General features: G+C 47.7%; 1 protein-coding gene across 1 annotated transcript; it reads left to right on the top strand.

Annotated features, from left to right (window-relative positions):
• The first annotated feature begins 705 nt into the window (after window positions 1-705).
• Window positions 706-12271, top strand: Lmo2 (LIM domain only 2). Its single transcript, XM_005364073.2, has 4 exons — window positions 706-1010; window positions 1142-1361; window positions 6507-6722; window positions 11296-12271. Exons 1-4 carry the CDS (start codon window positions 1004-1006, stop codon window positions 11513-11515), a joined length of 663 nt encoding a protein of 220 aa, XP_005364130.1. The 5' UTR covers window positions 706-1003; the 3' UTR covers window positions 11516-12271.
• Window positions 12272-13729: the final 1458 nt, after the last annotated feature.

Below are 13729 nucleotides of genomic sequence, written 5' to 3'. Positions count from 1 at the left end.
TGATCATTGGGAAAGCACTTCCTCTGGTCCGAGTATTGCTGGCACTTTACAGAGAGGGCAAACCTAACCTCTGGAGTCCGCTCCTTGAAAGATGCTGAGGGAGAGAATTCTGTGGCCAGCAGATGGAGAGGAGACCCGACAGTGTGGTCCCTCCCAGCCACCCTCCCCCGCGGGGATTAGCTGCCCCCAGCACTGCTCAGGCGCACCCGGCGCGTGAGGTGCCTGATCGCACAGCTCACAGCTCGCGGCCGCTCTCTGGAGCGCAGTCGCAGCCACTAGCTCGCCGCCAGCAGAGCCGTGCTGTCCCAGGCATCCCAGAGCACTGCGACCATAGACCTGGGACCTCGAACCCTAGACGAACGTGCGCGAGCCAGCCACTAGGAACGCTTGCGTTTCTGCAGGTGCTTATCTCACATTCTTGTCTTTTCTTTCCCGCTGGAGCGGTCAGGTGGTTACTTTCAGCCTGAAACTAAAGGGAAAGGCAGAAGAAGGGGAACCCTGAGAAGGACGAATTTAGTGGCAGCCGGGCTTCTTGCCCCTGGAGAGGTGCTCAAGGGAGACTCTTCGTTCTCCGACGCGGGCCCCTTTAAGAAGCCAAGTCAGTGCTGCTGCGGCTGCTGTTTGGATTGCTAATCCCCAGGAGCCCCGTTTAAAAAAAAAAAAAAAAAAAAAAAAGGAAGAAAAAAAGGGGAGGGGGCGGGCAGCTGTCTCTTTAAATGTGATTTCCTTCTATTGTATTTGAATCGTGATCAGGAAAAAGGAAATGAAACCAGAGACAGAGGGAAGCTGAGCGAAAATAGACCTTCGCGAGAGAGGAGGGAGCCCGGGGAGAGAGCCGCGCGGTCCGCTCCCCGCCCCCAGGCCGCCGCCCCGTCTCTGCCCTCCGCGCCCCGACCCTGGCAAAGGTGCGGGGGGCTCAGGGCGACCGGGCGGAGCCTGCGACTGCGCGCGATTGGGACCGGGCGGCGGCGGCGGCGGCTGTGGTGACGGCAGCGGGACCGGGATGGAAGGTTAAGTCCTGAGCAGCGGCAGCTGCCGCAGCCGCCGGAGGGAGACCGGGCTGCTGCTTCCCGGCCCCCTGCCTCGGCCGCCCGAGCGCCGGGCAGCCGGCTGATTCGCTCTCTCTCTTTGGCGTTTGAAGGGAGCGCTGTGACTGTCCTTGAGCGCGGAGGGGCGAGCTCGCCGGCGGAGCGACCCAGCAAGAGGAGGCGCAGGAGCGGCGGCGCCCGAGCACCCGAGGGGGTCCGAGTCCAGGCAGCGGGCCAGACACGCGCCACAAAGGGAGCGCCCCCGCCACCCGGCACGCCGCCTCCCTCCCCAATGTCCTCGGCCATTGAAAGGAAGAGCCTGGACCCGTCTGAGTAAGTATGGTGCTTCTGTCCCAGCGCCCACCTCCCACCGGGTCCCAGACTAGGAGCAAGGGGCTGGCTTCAGGTACGCGCCCTCAGCGCGCCCTTGGTCCCTAGGTGTCGCAGGGGCTCCCCCTGCCTCTCGGGTGACTCTGGAGACACCGAGAGGGACTGGGCGGCGGAAGCAGTAACAGGGGTCGTCCCGGCGACCCTGGCGGCTCCGAGCTATCTGGAAAGCTCCCCAAACCTTCACCCGGGCCAGAAAGTTTGCCTAGGAGCAGGCATCTGGAGTTCCAGGTGCGGTGCAAGGAGAATGGGTAGAGGGACTCTGCCTCCTCCCCTCTCGCTCCACCGGGTTCCCTTTCTCTTTGTCCATTTGGTCCTGAAAAGGGGAGACACTCCAACAGAACGTTTCTGGGGTCCCAGACGGTCTCCGACCCAGCCCCAGGTAGAGCAGCTGCGGGCATTGATGAGGTTCTCCTGTTCACCTGGGAACTGGTTCAGTGCTCCAGAGACTTGTAGAATAGCTAATTCGGAGTTCCTCCGGGTACATATTCGCCCCTCCCCCGAGTCTTCTTGTGTGGGCATTCGAACCTCGAAAGTTAGTGCACCGGTTGTTTGCTTGTTTTATTTTTTTAGGTATTTTTTTTTGGGGGGGGAGCAGAATCCGATCATCGAACTCTCAGGGACTTGGGGTCAGTTAAGAGGAGCCGTAATGAGCTTGTACTGTCTGTGCTCTAAGCTTTGCGCTGGTTTGCAAAGAACACCCCCCCACACCCCTTCCTAGCCCCATACCTCAGCCCATTCTCTAGCTTTAACCAGGGGAGCCAGGAATGCTTAAGGTATCGTTTTTCCGCGTCCACGCAAAAGCCCTTTTAAGAGTCGTTAGCTGTCTGGTTTTGAGTTGTATTCCTTTGAAGTCCCCATCTAATCCTTTGAAGGGATTTGTTAACACAAGACCAAAGGAGCTGGCTAATGACTTGTCCATTTGTGCTTTTAAGGAGCATTTGTTTTGGTGGCTTTTTTTTTCTTTTCCTGCTTTGGAAGAATTGTGCTTTCCTGCTGAAGTTCCCCTACTCACCTCCCCCCTTCAATTTCAGCCTTCTGCGGTGTTTATTTACCTGGGTTTTACCCTCTGTCAGCAACATAAAAACCCAGTATGTTCTCATAAAACACAGGAAGTCCCACAATCCAGAGAGAATATAAACATCACTCTTCGGTCTTGAAGATTAAGACACCAGCTCAGAAAGGAGCTAGGTTTGTTGACATAAAGACCAGCTTCCTAAACATCTCAGGAGAAAAATAACAAGCCTTTAAAAAACAAGTTGGTGTCTACAGTTTATTCCCTTTTAAAAAATAAACTTAGCATTACTTCAGAGCTCTGAGTTTTCAGAGATTGGACAAGACATAAGAATCCAGGTAAGGGAGTCAGTCAGTCAAACTGGAATTTACTGCTTGCCTGGCAGGACAGCGAAGCCACTAATTCAAAATTCGGCTCCTTAAAAAATGGGGTTTTATTGTTAATTATGTGTATGTATGTGCACCCAAGTGCAGGTGCCCCCCCCCAGGCCAGAGGTGTTGGATCCCCTAGAGCTGAGTTACAGGTGGTTGTAAACCCCCCATTTTGGGTGCAGAGACTCTCACTTGGGTCCTCCGGAAGAGAAAAAAAAACCACCCATATGACTGAGCCATCTCTGAAGCTTCCAAAGTTTGTGCATGTTTACGCCTCTGAGACTAGAAAGCAGGAAAGTATCTCGAGGCTGTGATGGTGAGCACCTAGTCCAAGGGATCCACTGGCAGGGCCGCAGTGCGTGCCAGTGAAGGAAGGCTGTAACCAAAGCCGGGCAAGCCGGGTGGGGAACGTCTACAGAACACTTCCCCTCTTTCTGGGAAATTGTCGAGAAATTTCATCAGAAAACAAAGCTACAGGGGTACTCCGCTGTCGTGTTCAGGACTGGCTGGTGGGAGAAAGTCAAATAGTAACTTAAGGTGAGTCTCATTCAGCCTCTGGCAAGATTGTTCGCCAGAGATAATGTCACATCATCATTAGCTACAGAAAGACAGATGGAGTCACTATCTTGTCCTGCCCTTGTCTGCTCTCAGACTCTCTCTTTCTGTAACAACTCACTCACCTTCCAACTGCCCCATAGTGTGCTTGCTCAAAGCCAGCCTGGGACTTTACCATGCCATCTCCAAATACAGATTGGTCCTTGCCTAGACACATGCAAAGGTAGCATGAACACAGGGAACCAGAATTCATGAGCATAGACTTCCTCTACCATGCAATTGGGGAGCCCTCCTGCTTCCCTGCAGGTCATTTTAATTCGGGAGGGGGGGTTATATTCCAGATAAATGCAAACACTTCCTTTTCAAAGGTGGTTGCTAATAACATTGGCATCACCATGATGGAGGTTCTGTGGGTGTTTTTAAAAGCCCAAAGCAAGACCATGAGCTATGCAAAGAGAAGAGAACTGAGTCTGAGTCCGTGTGCTTGCATAGGCCCAAGTTAACTCCAGATGGGACGGAAACCCTTACATGTAACCTATAAAAACAAAGACTGTAGTGTATTATTAAAACTATTTAAGGTCTTAACCCATCTCACCCATAATTCTACATACACGAGAGGCTGAGGCAGAAGAATGGAAAGTTCCATTCCAGCCTGGGCAAGTTAGAGAGAGCTTGTCGTGAACTTTAAACAGAGGGACAAGGTTTGTAAGGTGCCTCAGCTGCTAAGGTGATTGCTACTGAGCCTGACAAACTGAGTTTGATCCCCAGATCAAACACGGTAGGAAGAGAGAACCGAGTCCTGAAAGTTGTCCTATGACCTGTGTGCGCCCGTGCACACACATGCACACATGCACCCTTTTAAAAAAATAAAATAAGGGAGCTGGAGAGATGGCTCAGTGGCCAAGAGCATCTCCAGCTCTTACAGAGGACACACATTTGATTTCCAGCACCCATATGAGATGGCTCACAATCACCTGTAACCCCATCTCCAGGGTATCTTGACACTTCCAGCCTTCTGGGGCACCTGCCCTTACGTGGACATGCCCACACACAGACATACAATTAAAAATTAAAAGTTAAGAGCAATACAAACAGAAAGAGCTGATTGATTTGGTTGCTTTTTTCTAAACAAATAAACGAAGCAAAAACAAACAAACAAAACTGACCTGAGCTTCAAACTTCCTGGTTCCAAAAGAAAGTAATCTAATGTTTTATGTGAAAATAGTAGGTTTAGTGTTAGCATTTAGCTAAATATTTACAGCGGATGCTTAATGATATGAAGGTATTGGGGTGCCCGATAAACACCCATTCCCCAAGTCTCACTGTCCTTAATTGTAATGGGGCTGAATTTCATGTGTGCAGGCCAATGAGGCCACAAGGTCACTTGGTAAAAGTGCCAAGTAAAAATAAGAGGCACAGACTTATCACCCCAGGGTACCCAAGAAAATGCCACTGGGCATTTCACAGTAGGAATAAAATCTAATTTTTAAAATTAAATTAACTAAATTTTTAAATTAAAAATTAATTTTTAAATTAAAAAACTAGATTTTAATACTTTATTGTTTTTAATTGAGCTATACATTTTCTCCCACTCCTCTTCTACTGTCCCCCCCATGTTCCCAATTTACTCAAGAGATATTGTCTTTTTCTCCTTCTTAGGTAGATCCATGTATTTCTGGAATAAGGTTCCAGAGAGCACTAGCTAATTGTTACAAATCGACAGGCATTAAGTTTTGCTCTGTCTCCTAATTGATGTCACAATCATTTCTTCCATGCCCATTTTCTCTTAGAAAGGTTATTTCTTCTTATCTGTAAAACAGAAGTATTTAGGTTCCGGGAAGGTAAAGCAAGTAGAAGGTCTATGTATGACTTTAAAACATTTTTTACATTTATTTGTGCGCACGCACACACGCGCATGCACGCGCGCGCACACACACAAGCATGGGTACACAAGTAGAAGTCAGAGCGCAGCCTGCTGGGATTGGCTCTTTCCTTCCACTCTGTGGTCCTGGGATCCACATCCGATCACCAAGCACCCTTAACCTCAGAAGCCATCTTTAAAATGGAAGAACACATTCCTCAGGCTCACTGTGAACAAACTGCCTGGATTGAGATTTTGGTATCGATTTAATTGCCTTTCATTCTCCTTAAGACCATTGTTTGCCCCTTTCTACACTTCCTTTACTACTTTAACTTCATTCAGAACACTTTACTGTTGTAAGAAGAAGAAAGAAAAATCTAACAATGTCCTCTGCTTAATAACAGTATTGCATTCTAGATAATCTTTGCAAAGATTCATTGGATCTAGTATTCTTTTGTTGTTTTGAGACGGAGTCTACTGTAGCCCTAGGCCTCTTGCTGCTGATAAACCTGAAAACCCGGTCCTCCAGTTTCCACCTCTGGATTGGCTGGAATTAAACCCCTATTAGGTGGTACTGGAGACTTAAACCTAGGGCCCCTGATATGTTAGGCTGCCTCTCTCTCCATGGACCTAAATCCCTAGCCAAAGAGTCATTCAGAAAGTAGGATAGAATGCATGATTTCAATTGAAATAACTAAATATTAATGGGATGTTTTAGTTTGGAAAGAGAAAGCAACCTAATACAATTTTGATTGCTTTGTCCTTCCTTCTCTCCCTTTGATTCTGTGCACCGGGAAGGGCTTCAGTAGGGTGAATTCAACAGATTATCCATAAATCCTTAGCACATTGGGTCATCAGATGCTTTAACTGGGAGCAGCTCCTCTGGTCCCAAGTATGTTCTCTGGGATTTGAAAGTGCATATGTCCTGGGTACCAAAGAAGAAAAGGAGGGAGGACTGGGAAGCCAGAAGGTAGAAGCTGAAGGCATCAAAGGTGCCCACAGTGGTGCTGGAATATAGTCAAGGGTACAGCGCCACCTGCAGGCACCGTGGACATCTTCGGGTATCAAGTCTTCGAATTTTCAAATGATAAGGTCTCTCTCTAGCTTGCTCCTCCCGTCTTCATCCAAGGGTGGCTGTGTCTCTGCAGTCTGAGATAGGGAGTCCTTTCTCCTTACATTGCTGGAAAGAAGTGGAGTAAGCTTCTCCATTTGGCATAGAACCACTCCTGGGACCTGGTACTTGTCTCTTCCTTTGGTGACTTATCCCTAATGCTTGCCCTCCTCCTCAGGGAACCGGTGGATGAAGTGCTGCAGATACCCCCGTCCCTGCTGACATGTGGTGGCTGCCAGCAGAACATAGGGGACCGCTACTTTCTGAAAGCCATCGACCAATACTGGCATGAGGATTGCCTCAGCTGTGACCTCTGTGGGTGCCGACTGGGAGAGGTGGGGCGTCGTCTCTACTACAAGCTGGGCCGGAAGTTATGCAGGAGAGACTACCTCAGGTACCTTCCTCACACTCCCCAGGCACGGCTGAGTTTGACCGCGTGGTCTCTAGCTCTTGTTCTGACTCCGAGGTGCCTGCCCAAGGGTGCTAGGCTGGGGAGGCTGAACCTTGGCTGCCGCTGCAGAGAGGCCGCCGTGCACTCTTCCTCTGCGGTAGCCATGTCTGCAGAGACACAGCCCTGTGTGATAATCACTAGTGTCTTTAAAGGTAAGAGAAGAATAAACACAGAATTCGGAATAAGGACAAAATTCTGGGGAGCGTATCAAAGGATAGGGTTGGGAGAAGTATGCATAGGGAAATTGAATATCATGGGGACTGGGGGTAGAGAGAGTTCATTTAGAAGTTTCGGGGTGGGTTCTTAAGACCTCATTTTAATACTCAATAAACGTATCCATATATTTAGATATTCTTTTGTATGACGCCAATATTATTGATAAGAACTTTTAAAATAACCTTCTTGCTAATGAGCTCCAAGCACTGAGTCTCCCAGCAGAAAGATGGCATTCAAAAGCTATAAAGGGTGACAGCCCTGGATTCAGGAGGTCAGTCCCAGCCTCATTGCCTCCTATTGCTATGGTCTGGGCAATGGGGGTAGGAACTGTAGTTACTTCTAAGGTTAAAAATAATACAAATGAAGTTCTTGACTTGGTACGTGTCTTAAGAAATAGCTGTTAGGTCATTTTATAATTGACATGTGTCGCAGTGGTATCATAAATTATTTTCCAATATAATGGATGAGGAGATGGGAGCTTGGGAGGATGAAATTGGAAGTGTACAAGGCCAAGTGAGACAGGAACTTTCCCCCGATCTGGGGCCCCCTCTTCTCCATGTGAGTGTCTGCCCGGCATGTTCTAGCATCTCTAGTTTCTGTATGAGCTGCACTGGAGGGAACTGTGCCCTGTTCTGTCACATCCAGGCAGGTGTTCGACTGTCAGCTCTTTGTCATCCAACAGTGGCAGGAGAAAGCTCCTCCTGCATGTCCCCTGAGCATGCAGCCCTGGTATATTAGGACCATCCGGCCTGTGGAAGAAGCCCTTTCAGACTCTAGCACCCCTGACTGCTGGGGTGGTTCTTCCTCTTGTATTTTTTTTTTTGGCTTTGCATATGTGAAATAAAAGCCAAACTGCTGGTAATGCCACAGCCGAAAGAAGCTTGTCTGGTCTTCCAAAGATTGAATCAGCTAGTACACGCCTATATCCTTCGACGAAAATCATTGCAAATTTAGTGGGCTTTTTGGAAAAAAAGAAAAGAGAGCAAGCAGATCTGACTATTGTTGAATTTATTTCTTTTTTAGAGTTATAGGCAAATAGAACAGAGATAAATACAGACCTGGTTTGACTCACCCCAGGTCTGCCAAATCAGTCAGAAGGCAGCTGGGTAAATGATTCCTACTGGGCCCCTGCCTCCATCCCTGTCGAATCATTTGAATCTTATTAAATGAAGTCAGATACAGTAAGGTCAAAGGAGCCGATTCCTCCCTATCTCCACGGTTTTATAGAACATTCAGGAAGAAAGGCAGCGCTGCCTGGGCTTGTTAATCTTTTCCATTTTCAAAAAGGAGAGGAAAAAATAGTCTGGGAGAGCCCAGTGTTAATTAACTTGTGTCTTGGTGACACGAAATAATTCTTCTCCCTGCTACATTCCCAGGCAACATGTTAATTAACTCTGCATTAGTGCGGGCGTTCCCAGCCACCCTTTAATATTTATATTATTGTTATTAAAATGGGCAGCAGAAAGCTTAAGGCACTGACACCTCTTGACAAAGGAGGGATTTTCTTCTCCTCCTCCTCCTGCTCTTCCTCCTCTTCTCCCCTCCTCTTCCTCCTTCTCCTCCTTCTCCTCCTTCTCTTCTTCTCTTACCTACTCTTTTCTCCTCTGTCTTCTTGGATGGTCCATCAGTCATGGGTTTGTTTACTTCAGTTCTTTGTGCTGATTTAATGGAGTAAGTTCAGAATGACTCAGTGGGTCCTCTAGTGAGATCAGTGGGTCCTCCAATGAGGTCCAGTCCCTCTCCCTAGAACAGCTTCTCCACATGATGGTCTTGAATGGTCAACTATCTTCTAGTCCTTTCGAGATATTCAACCTCAAAAATCCAGGCCCTCAGCTCAAACCCGCTACTGTTACTATTGTGTTGTCAGCAGCTGTTTATGTGGGTGCTAAGCCCAGATTCTCATGGATCCAGTTTTCATGAACTTTTATATAGGGCAATCCCCTCTAGCCTGTGGTTATGTCTCAACAACTGGCTATGCATCTCGTCAGCACCTGTTGTAGCCAGAAATTTGCAGCCTCACAAGACTGTGAAATGACCCTGGTGCCAATACTTCAGGAGAGTTCCAAATCCCTGCAGCTTAGAGGGAATCCAAAGCCACTTGGAGATGCGAATTATGATTCAGGAGTCACCAGATATAGGGACAAAGGTCCTTTTGAGACTGTGCTGCTCAACTCTCTTCCCTCTTCCCCACTTCCCCTGAGGACGTCATAAACTATTCGAATGTAAACCCTTGCCAATGGTCTGCTTCTGGGTCATCCAGCCAAGATATGGGTTCTCTGAGCCAGAGATTAATGTGCACGTTAAGCGTCAAGTCCTGGCTTATCTTCATTGCTGTTATCATCTTGGAGTTCCTGATTTGGAAAGGACTGCCAAGGTCTTTTCTTCTAGCCCTGGGCTTGCAGTGTCAGACACAGAAGCCAGGAGAGGACATGCATTTGCTGGGGTCACCTAGCTAGTTAGAGGTGACTCTGGGGACAGAGCTTATCTCCCAAACCTTAGTCCTCTGTCCTTTCATTAACTGCCCAGTGTGGTGTAATTTGCTTCCTGACTCCCGTCTAATAAGCCCCCTCCTTTCCTTAAGGATCTCACACCTCAGGCAGTCAGATTCATTTGGTGCATACTGTTTTCTCTGTTGCGTGTCTCTGCTCAGCTCCAAACTTAATTTACTGAACTGTCAGTGCACCAGAATACACTTTCTGCTCTGTGCCCTCCCGTGTAGCCGTTACCCATGCTCCACCACTGCTCTGGTGGGCTAGAGTGTTCACCAAGGATGAGTCTGCTTTCAGCCCAGAAAGTGGGATCCCAAAGAGAGAGGAGCTCCAACCTCTCTACTCACAGACCCCTCTATCTTTGGTAACTGCCTCTATCTCCCCTATAATCTCTTAGGATGCACCAGTCGAGTCTCCCGTTTTTCTAAGTGGGTAAGAACTGCTAAAGAGAACAAGCGTTTACCAGGAATGGCCATAAAGGCTCTACATGGAAGCTATGAGCTGACATGCTATGTTACAAGCCCCATATGAAAATGACCCCACAACAGAATGTGTTCACATAGCCAGTCTTGGCTCAGTCATTGATCTCTGATGCTGAGGCATGCCCTAGATGTTGCACTAGTGTCTGGGCACTGTAGCTACTGGGATAACTTGGAGAAATCAAGGCCACACTACCTTCTGGTCTTTATCCTGATGCTCTTCTGTTCTTACAGGCAGGCTCATCTTTGAACTTTGACCAACGATAGAGTCATTAGCACACAGATTGCTGAGCCTTCTCTTAGGTATCTCTGTCGGGTAGAGGGGTAGTTGAGAATTTGTGTTTCTAACAAGCTCCTGGGTGCTGCTGACGCTGCTAGTCCCTTGACCAACTCACCAAGAACTATTGCACTGGCTCCTGCTAAGTTGCCTCTCCCACCCCAACACTAAACGTTGCTTGATTTGGTGGCTGATGCACTGAGGCTAAAGAGAAACTTGATTTAGGTGTGAGAAAAGTGATCTCCCCAGAGAGTCGTGCTGAGGGGACGGGGCGGGGGAGGGCATGAATGGGGAGATCTGCGCATCCTGGAGAGATGCTGTTTGTCCTCTGGGTCTCTAAGGTATGATTAGTGGGGCTGCATGTCTCCCCGGATGCTCCTGTCTCCTGGCAGCTGGGCTCCAACGAGTAGTCACATGGACATGGACTTTGCAACCTGAGACCAGGGAGATGACTCAAGGCACACTTCCCAGGGGGTGAAATTAGTGTCTGTTGAGGTCGTAGAATTGGGAGCCTCATAATGATGCCCATTTTCTTGCATTCCTCGTGAGTTACCCCTCCAAGGCTGGCTCCAGCTCCTTTTCTATGTTAAGTTCCTCTGGGGAGGGGACATGGACTGCATGCCTGACTTCTTCTCACAAGTCACTCCAGTTACAGCTCTTCCAGAGCTGGTCCACGCAGCCTGGAGGCATGGATAAAAGCAGGAAGGGCTCAGGGAAGGGAGGAATAACAGGAAATAAAATGCCACAGTGTTACCCAGCCTATCCTCTCTGCTTTCAAGGAAAGATTCATTGGCTGTTATCCGGGTGTGACTTTTTTGTTGGTTTGTTTTTTATTTTGAGAAAGCATATCACTGTGTGTCCTAGTCCTGCTTGGACCTCGCCATCCTCCTGCCTCAGCCTCCTGAGGACTGGGATTACAGATGTGTACCACTGTATCTGACGAGGTCCAGCTTTTCCTAGCTCTGTGGAATCCTGATAAAGAGCCAATCACGAATCCCTTCTGTCTGTTTTCTCTGCCCCATCTCTTAGCTTTGTTTTTATCCTTTTGGCCCCAGGCTTTTTGGTCAAGATGGTCTCTGCGCCTCCTGTGACAAGCGGATCCGTGCCTATGAGATGACAATGCGCGTGAAAGACAAAGTGTATCACCTGGAGTGCTTCAAGTGCGCAGCCTGCCAGAAGCACTTCTGTGTGGGCGACAGATACCTCCTCATCAACTCTGACATCGTGTGTGAGCAGGACATTTACGAGTGGACTAAGATCAATGGGGTCATCTAGGCAGAGTCCCCGGCACTCTGGGGAGGTGTTCGCTGGAAACGCTGTCTCTGTTGGGTTCATTTTTAGGCACTTTGGGAACTTGAGGGTGGGTAAGGCATGACTTAGGAGACTGGACTCTCCTTGGGCACTAAGACATAGCATCCACATGACATATTGCAAAAGCCAAGACTTCAGTGACAAAAGGACCAGCCCTTAGAGAGAATTCGTGGTCACGGCTATCCATAGTAACTGACAGGGTTAGTGGAGGAAACGTTTGGGGACCAGCATGCACTGCGCCATCATGGTAGGAGTGCCCAGCTAGGCAGTGTTGGGTAAAGACTGTGTGTGACCAAGGCGTTTATGCACTAGACATGTGCAATTACTTTCTTCCTGGCTTTGGAACTACGCTATTCTAGCCACCATCCTTCACAGGAGAGACGGAAAGAGAGAAAAGCAGGCATTCTTTTTTTCTTGGTCACCTTCCCATGGCCTAAAGCTTTGGAGCCAGGGGAAACTGCATGGAAATACATTTCTGTTGGGAATGAAATACACACCTTTCAATCAAACAAATATTTAAAGCAAAGTTGATGAATCACTGTTTTTAGACACCTTCATTTTGAGGAGAGGCACCCCCACAGATTGTTTCTACACAAATGTAAATCTTAAGAAGTCAGAGTTGTTCAACTATTTTATTATCTTAGATTATATCAAAGTATTTGTTGTGTGTCATTAAAAAAAACTTGATTCTGAAGACTTAATAAAAATGACAAGCTAAAATACCATGCTGTTGGTGTGAAATGACGTACAATTCGGGCTAGCAGGGAAATGGTCTGCTATTTTCTCTCAGAAAGGTGAAGTAAATAAGCAATTTATTTCTAGGCCAAATAAAAGTTTCCATTTATTGCACGGGTTTATATGAGGTTTATATAGGTTTCTGTATTATGGGCAATTATATAACAGGCCATCACATAGCTCAGAGGGACGTAGAATAATTAAGTTGTTATTGTAAAATGTGCATTTCACTTCGGCATTGTGTGGAGTAAGTGGAAGGCAGCAAGATCATTGCCTTTGGGAAACTTGTAACCTAGAAAGCACACAAATACATAAAATAGATTCCCTTTGGGAGAGAAGGTAATTACCTGGCCTGAAATGTGGCGAAGATGCTGAGCTTGACATTTCTATTTTCCAAGATGTGTGTCTCAGGGTGTTTTATGACAAGTGGTTACGAGGACCTTACTTTGAGGATTTAAAGCTGGCACCTTAGCTTGTGTGCTCGCCTGCACCCCCATCTGGGGCGTGATCTGACTTCAAGCGCCCCCTGCTGGTCATTCCTCAACCTACTAGTCCAAGGGCGTCTCAGGGAATGACAGATCTCCATGAAGGATATACTTTCAATTATTTCATAAAACCATTGGCAAACACTAGATGTGTTTAATTATCAAGATGTCAGAAACATGCAGCTAAAGCTGTGTTTAATTAACTTGAAAGTGCTCTAACGTCTCTGTCATTGAAGCTTTTTTTCTTTAATTCTAGAGGAGGAATAATAAAGCAATGTCTCTCTTGGCCTGTAAAATGCTCAAAGTGCTCCAGAGATCTGACTGCTTACGGTGGCCTATTTAAAACGAATCCAATTATCTCGAACCGTGGCCTAGGTGGCCATCAGGTGCTCCTGAGGAGGGGATGATTGCTCTAACTCTGCAGCTCTCAGACTGCTGTCCCTGAGCCCGGCTATCTGCATCACCAGGAACTCGCTGGAAAATAGACCCGGGGACCCTATCCTCCAAACACACAGAGGCAGAAATCCAGCTGGGGGCTGCCTGTCCTGGAGCAGGCTCTGGGGGCGACTCTGACTCACGCTCTGAAGTCTAAAAATGGCTATTTTACCTACCTCCCAGCTAGCGGGACCGTGCATTCTAAATTGTTAGTATTCAGTACATGACATGAAGGTTAACCGCTGAGGAGTTCACACGTGTAGACGAACTCTGCTTCCCCAAGGGCCCGGAACTGAGAAGTTCATTGTTCTTCCTCAGCTAACAGCTTCTCTTGCTCCTCATCGAACACCAACCACAATTCAGTCTAACCCCCCCCTTTTTTTAAATCTGTGTTGTTCTGTCTAATTATATCTAGTTGAACATGGCAGTGAGGTTACAAGAATGAAGGATACATATCTAAGGACTAAAATAAAAGGCATTTTATTTACTTGAAGTGCTAAACACCGTATTAGCGCATGTGAAG

Source organism: Microtus ochrogaster, assembly GCF_000317375.1.
Source record: "Microtus ochrogaster isolate Prairie Vole_2 chromosome 14 unlocalized genomic scaffold, MicOch1.0 chr14_random_1, whole genome shotgun sequence".
NCBI classification, from domain to species: domain Eukaryota; kingdom Metazoa; phylum Chordata; class Mammalia; order Rodentia; family Cricetidae; genus Microtus; species Microtus ochrogaster.
This window is presented reverse-complemented; position numbering and strand designations above follow the sequence as displayed.

Bases quoted from the DNA above. Each gene is read 5' to 3' on its own strand.
- Lmo2 (XM_005364073.2), top strand. The intron at 1,362-6,506 runs GTAAGTATGGTG...CCTCCTCCTCAG, and splicing joins AAGAGCCTGGACCCGTCTGA to GGAACCGGTGGATGAAGTGC. The intron at 6,723-11,295 runs GTACCTTCCTCA...TTTTGGCCCCAG, and splicing joins TGCAGGAGAGACTACCTCAG to GCTTTTTGGTCAAGATGGTC.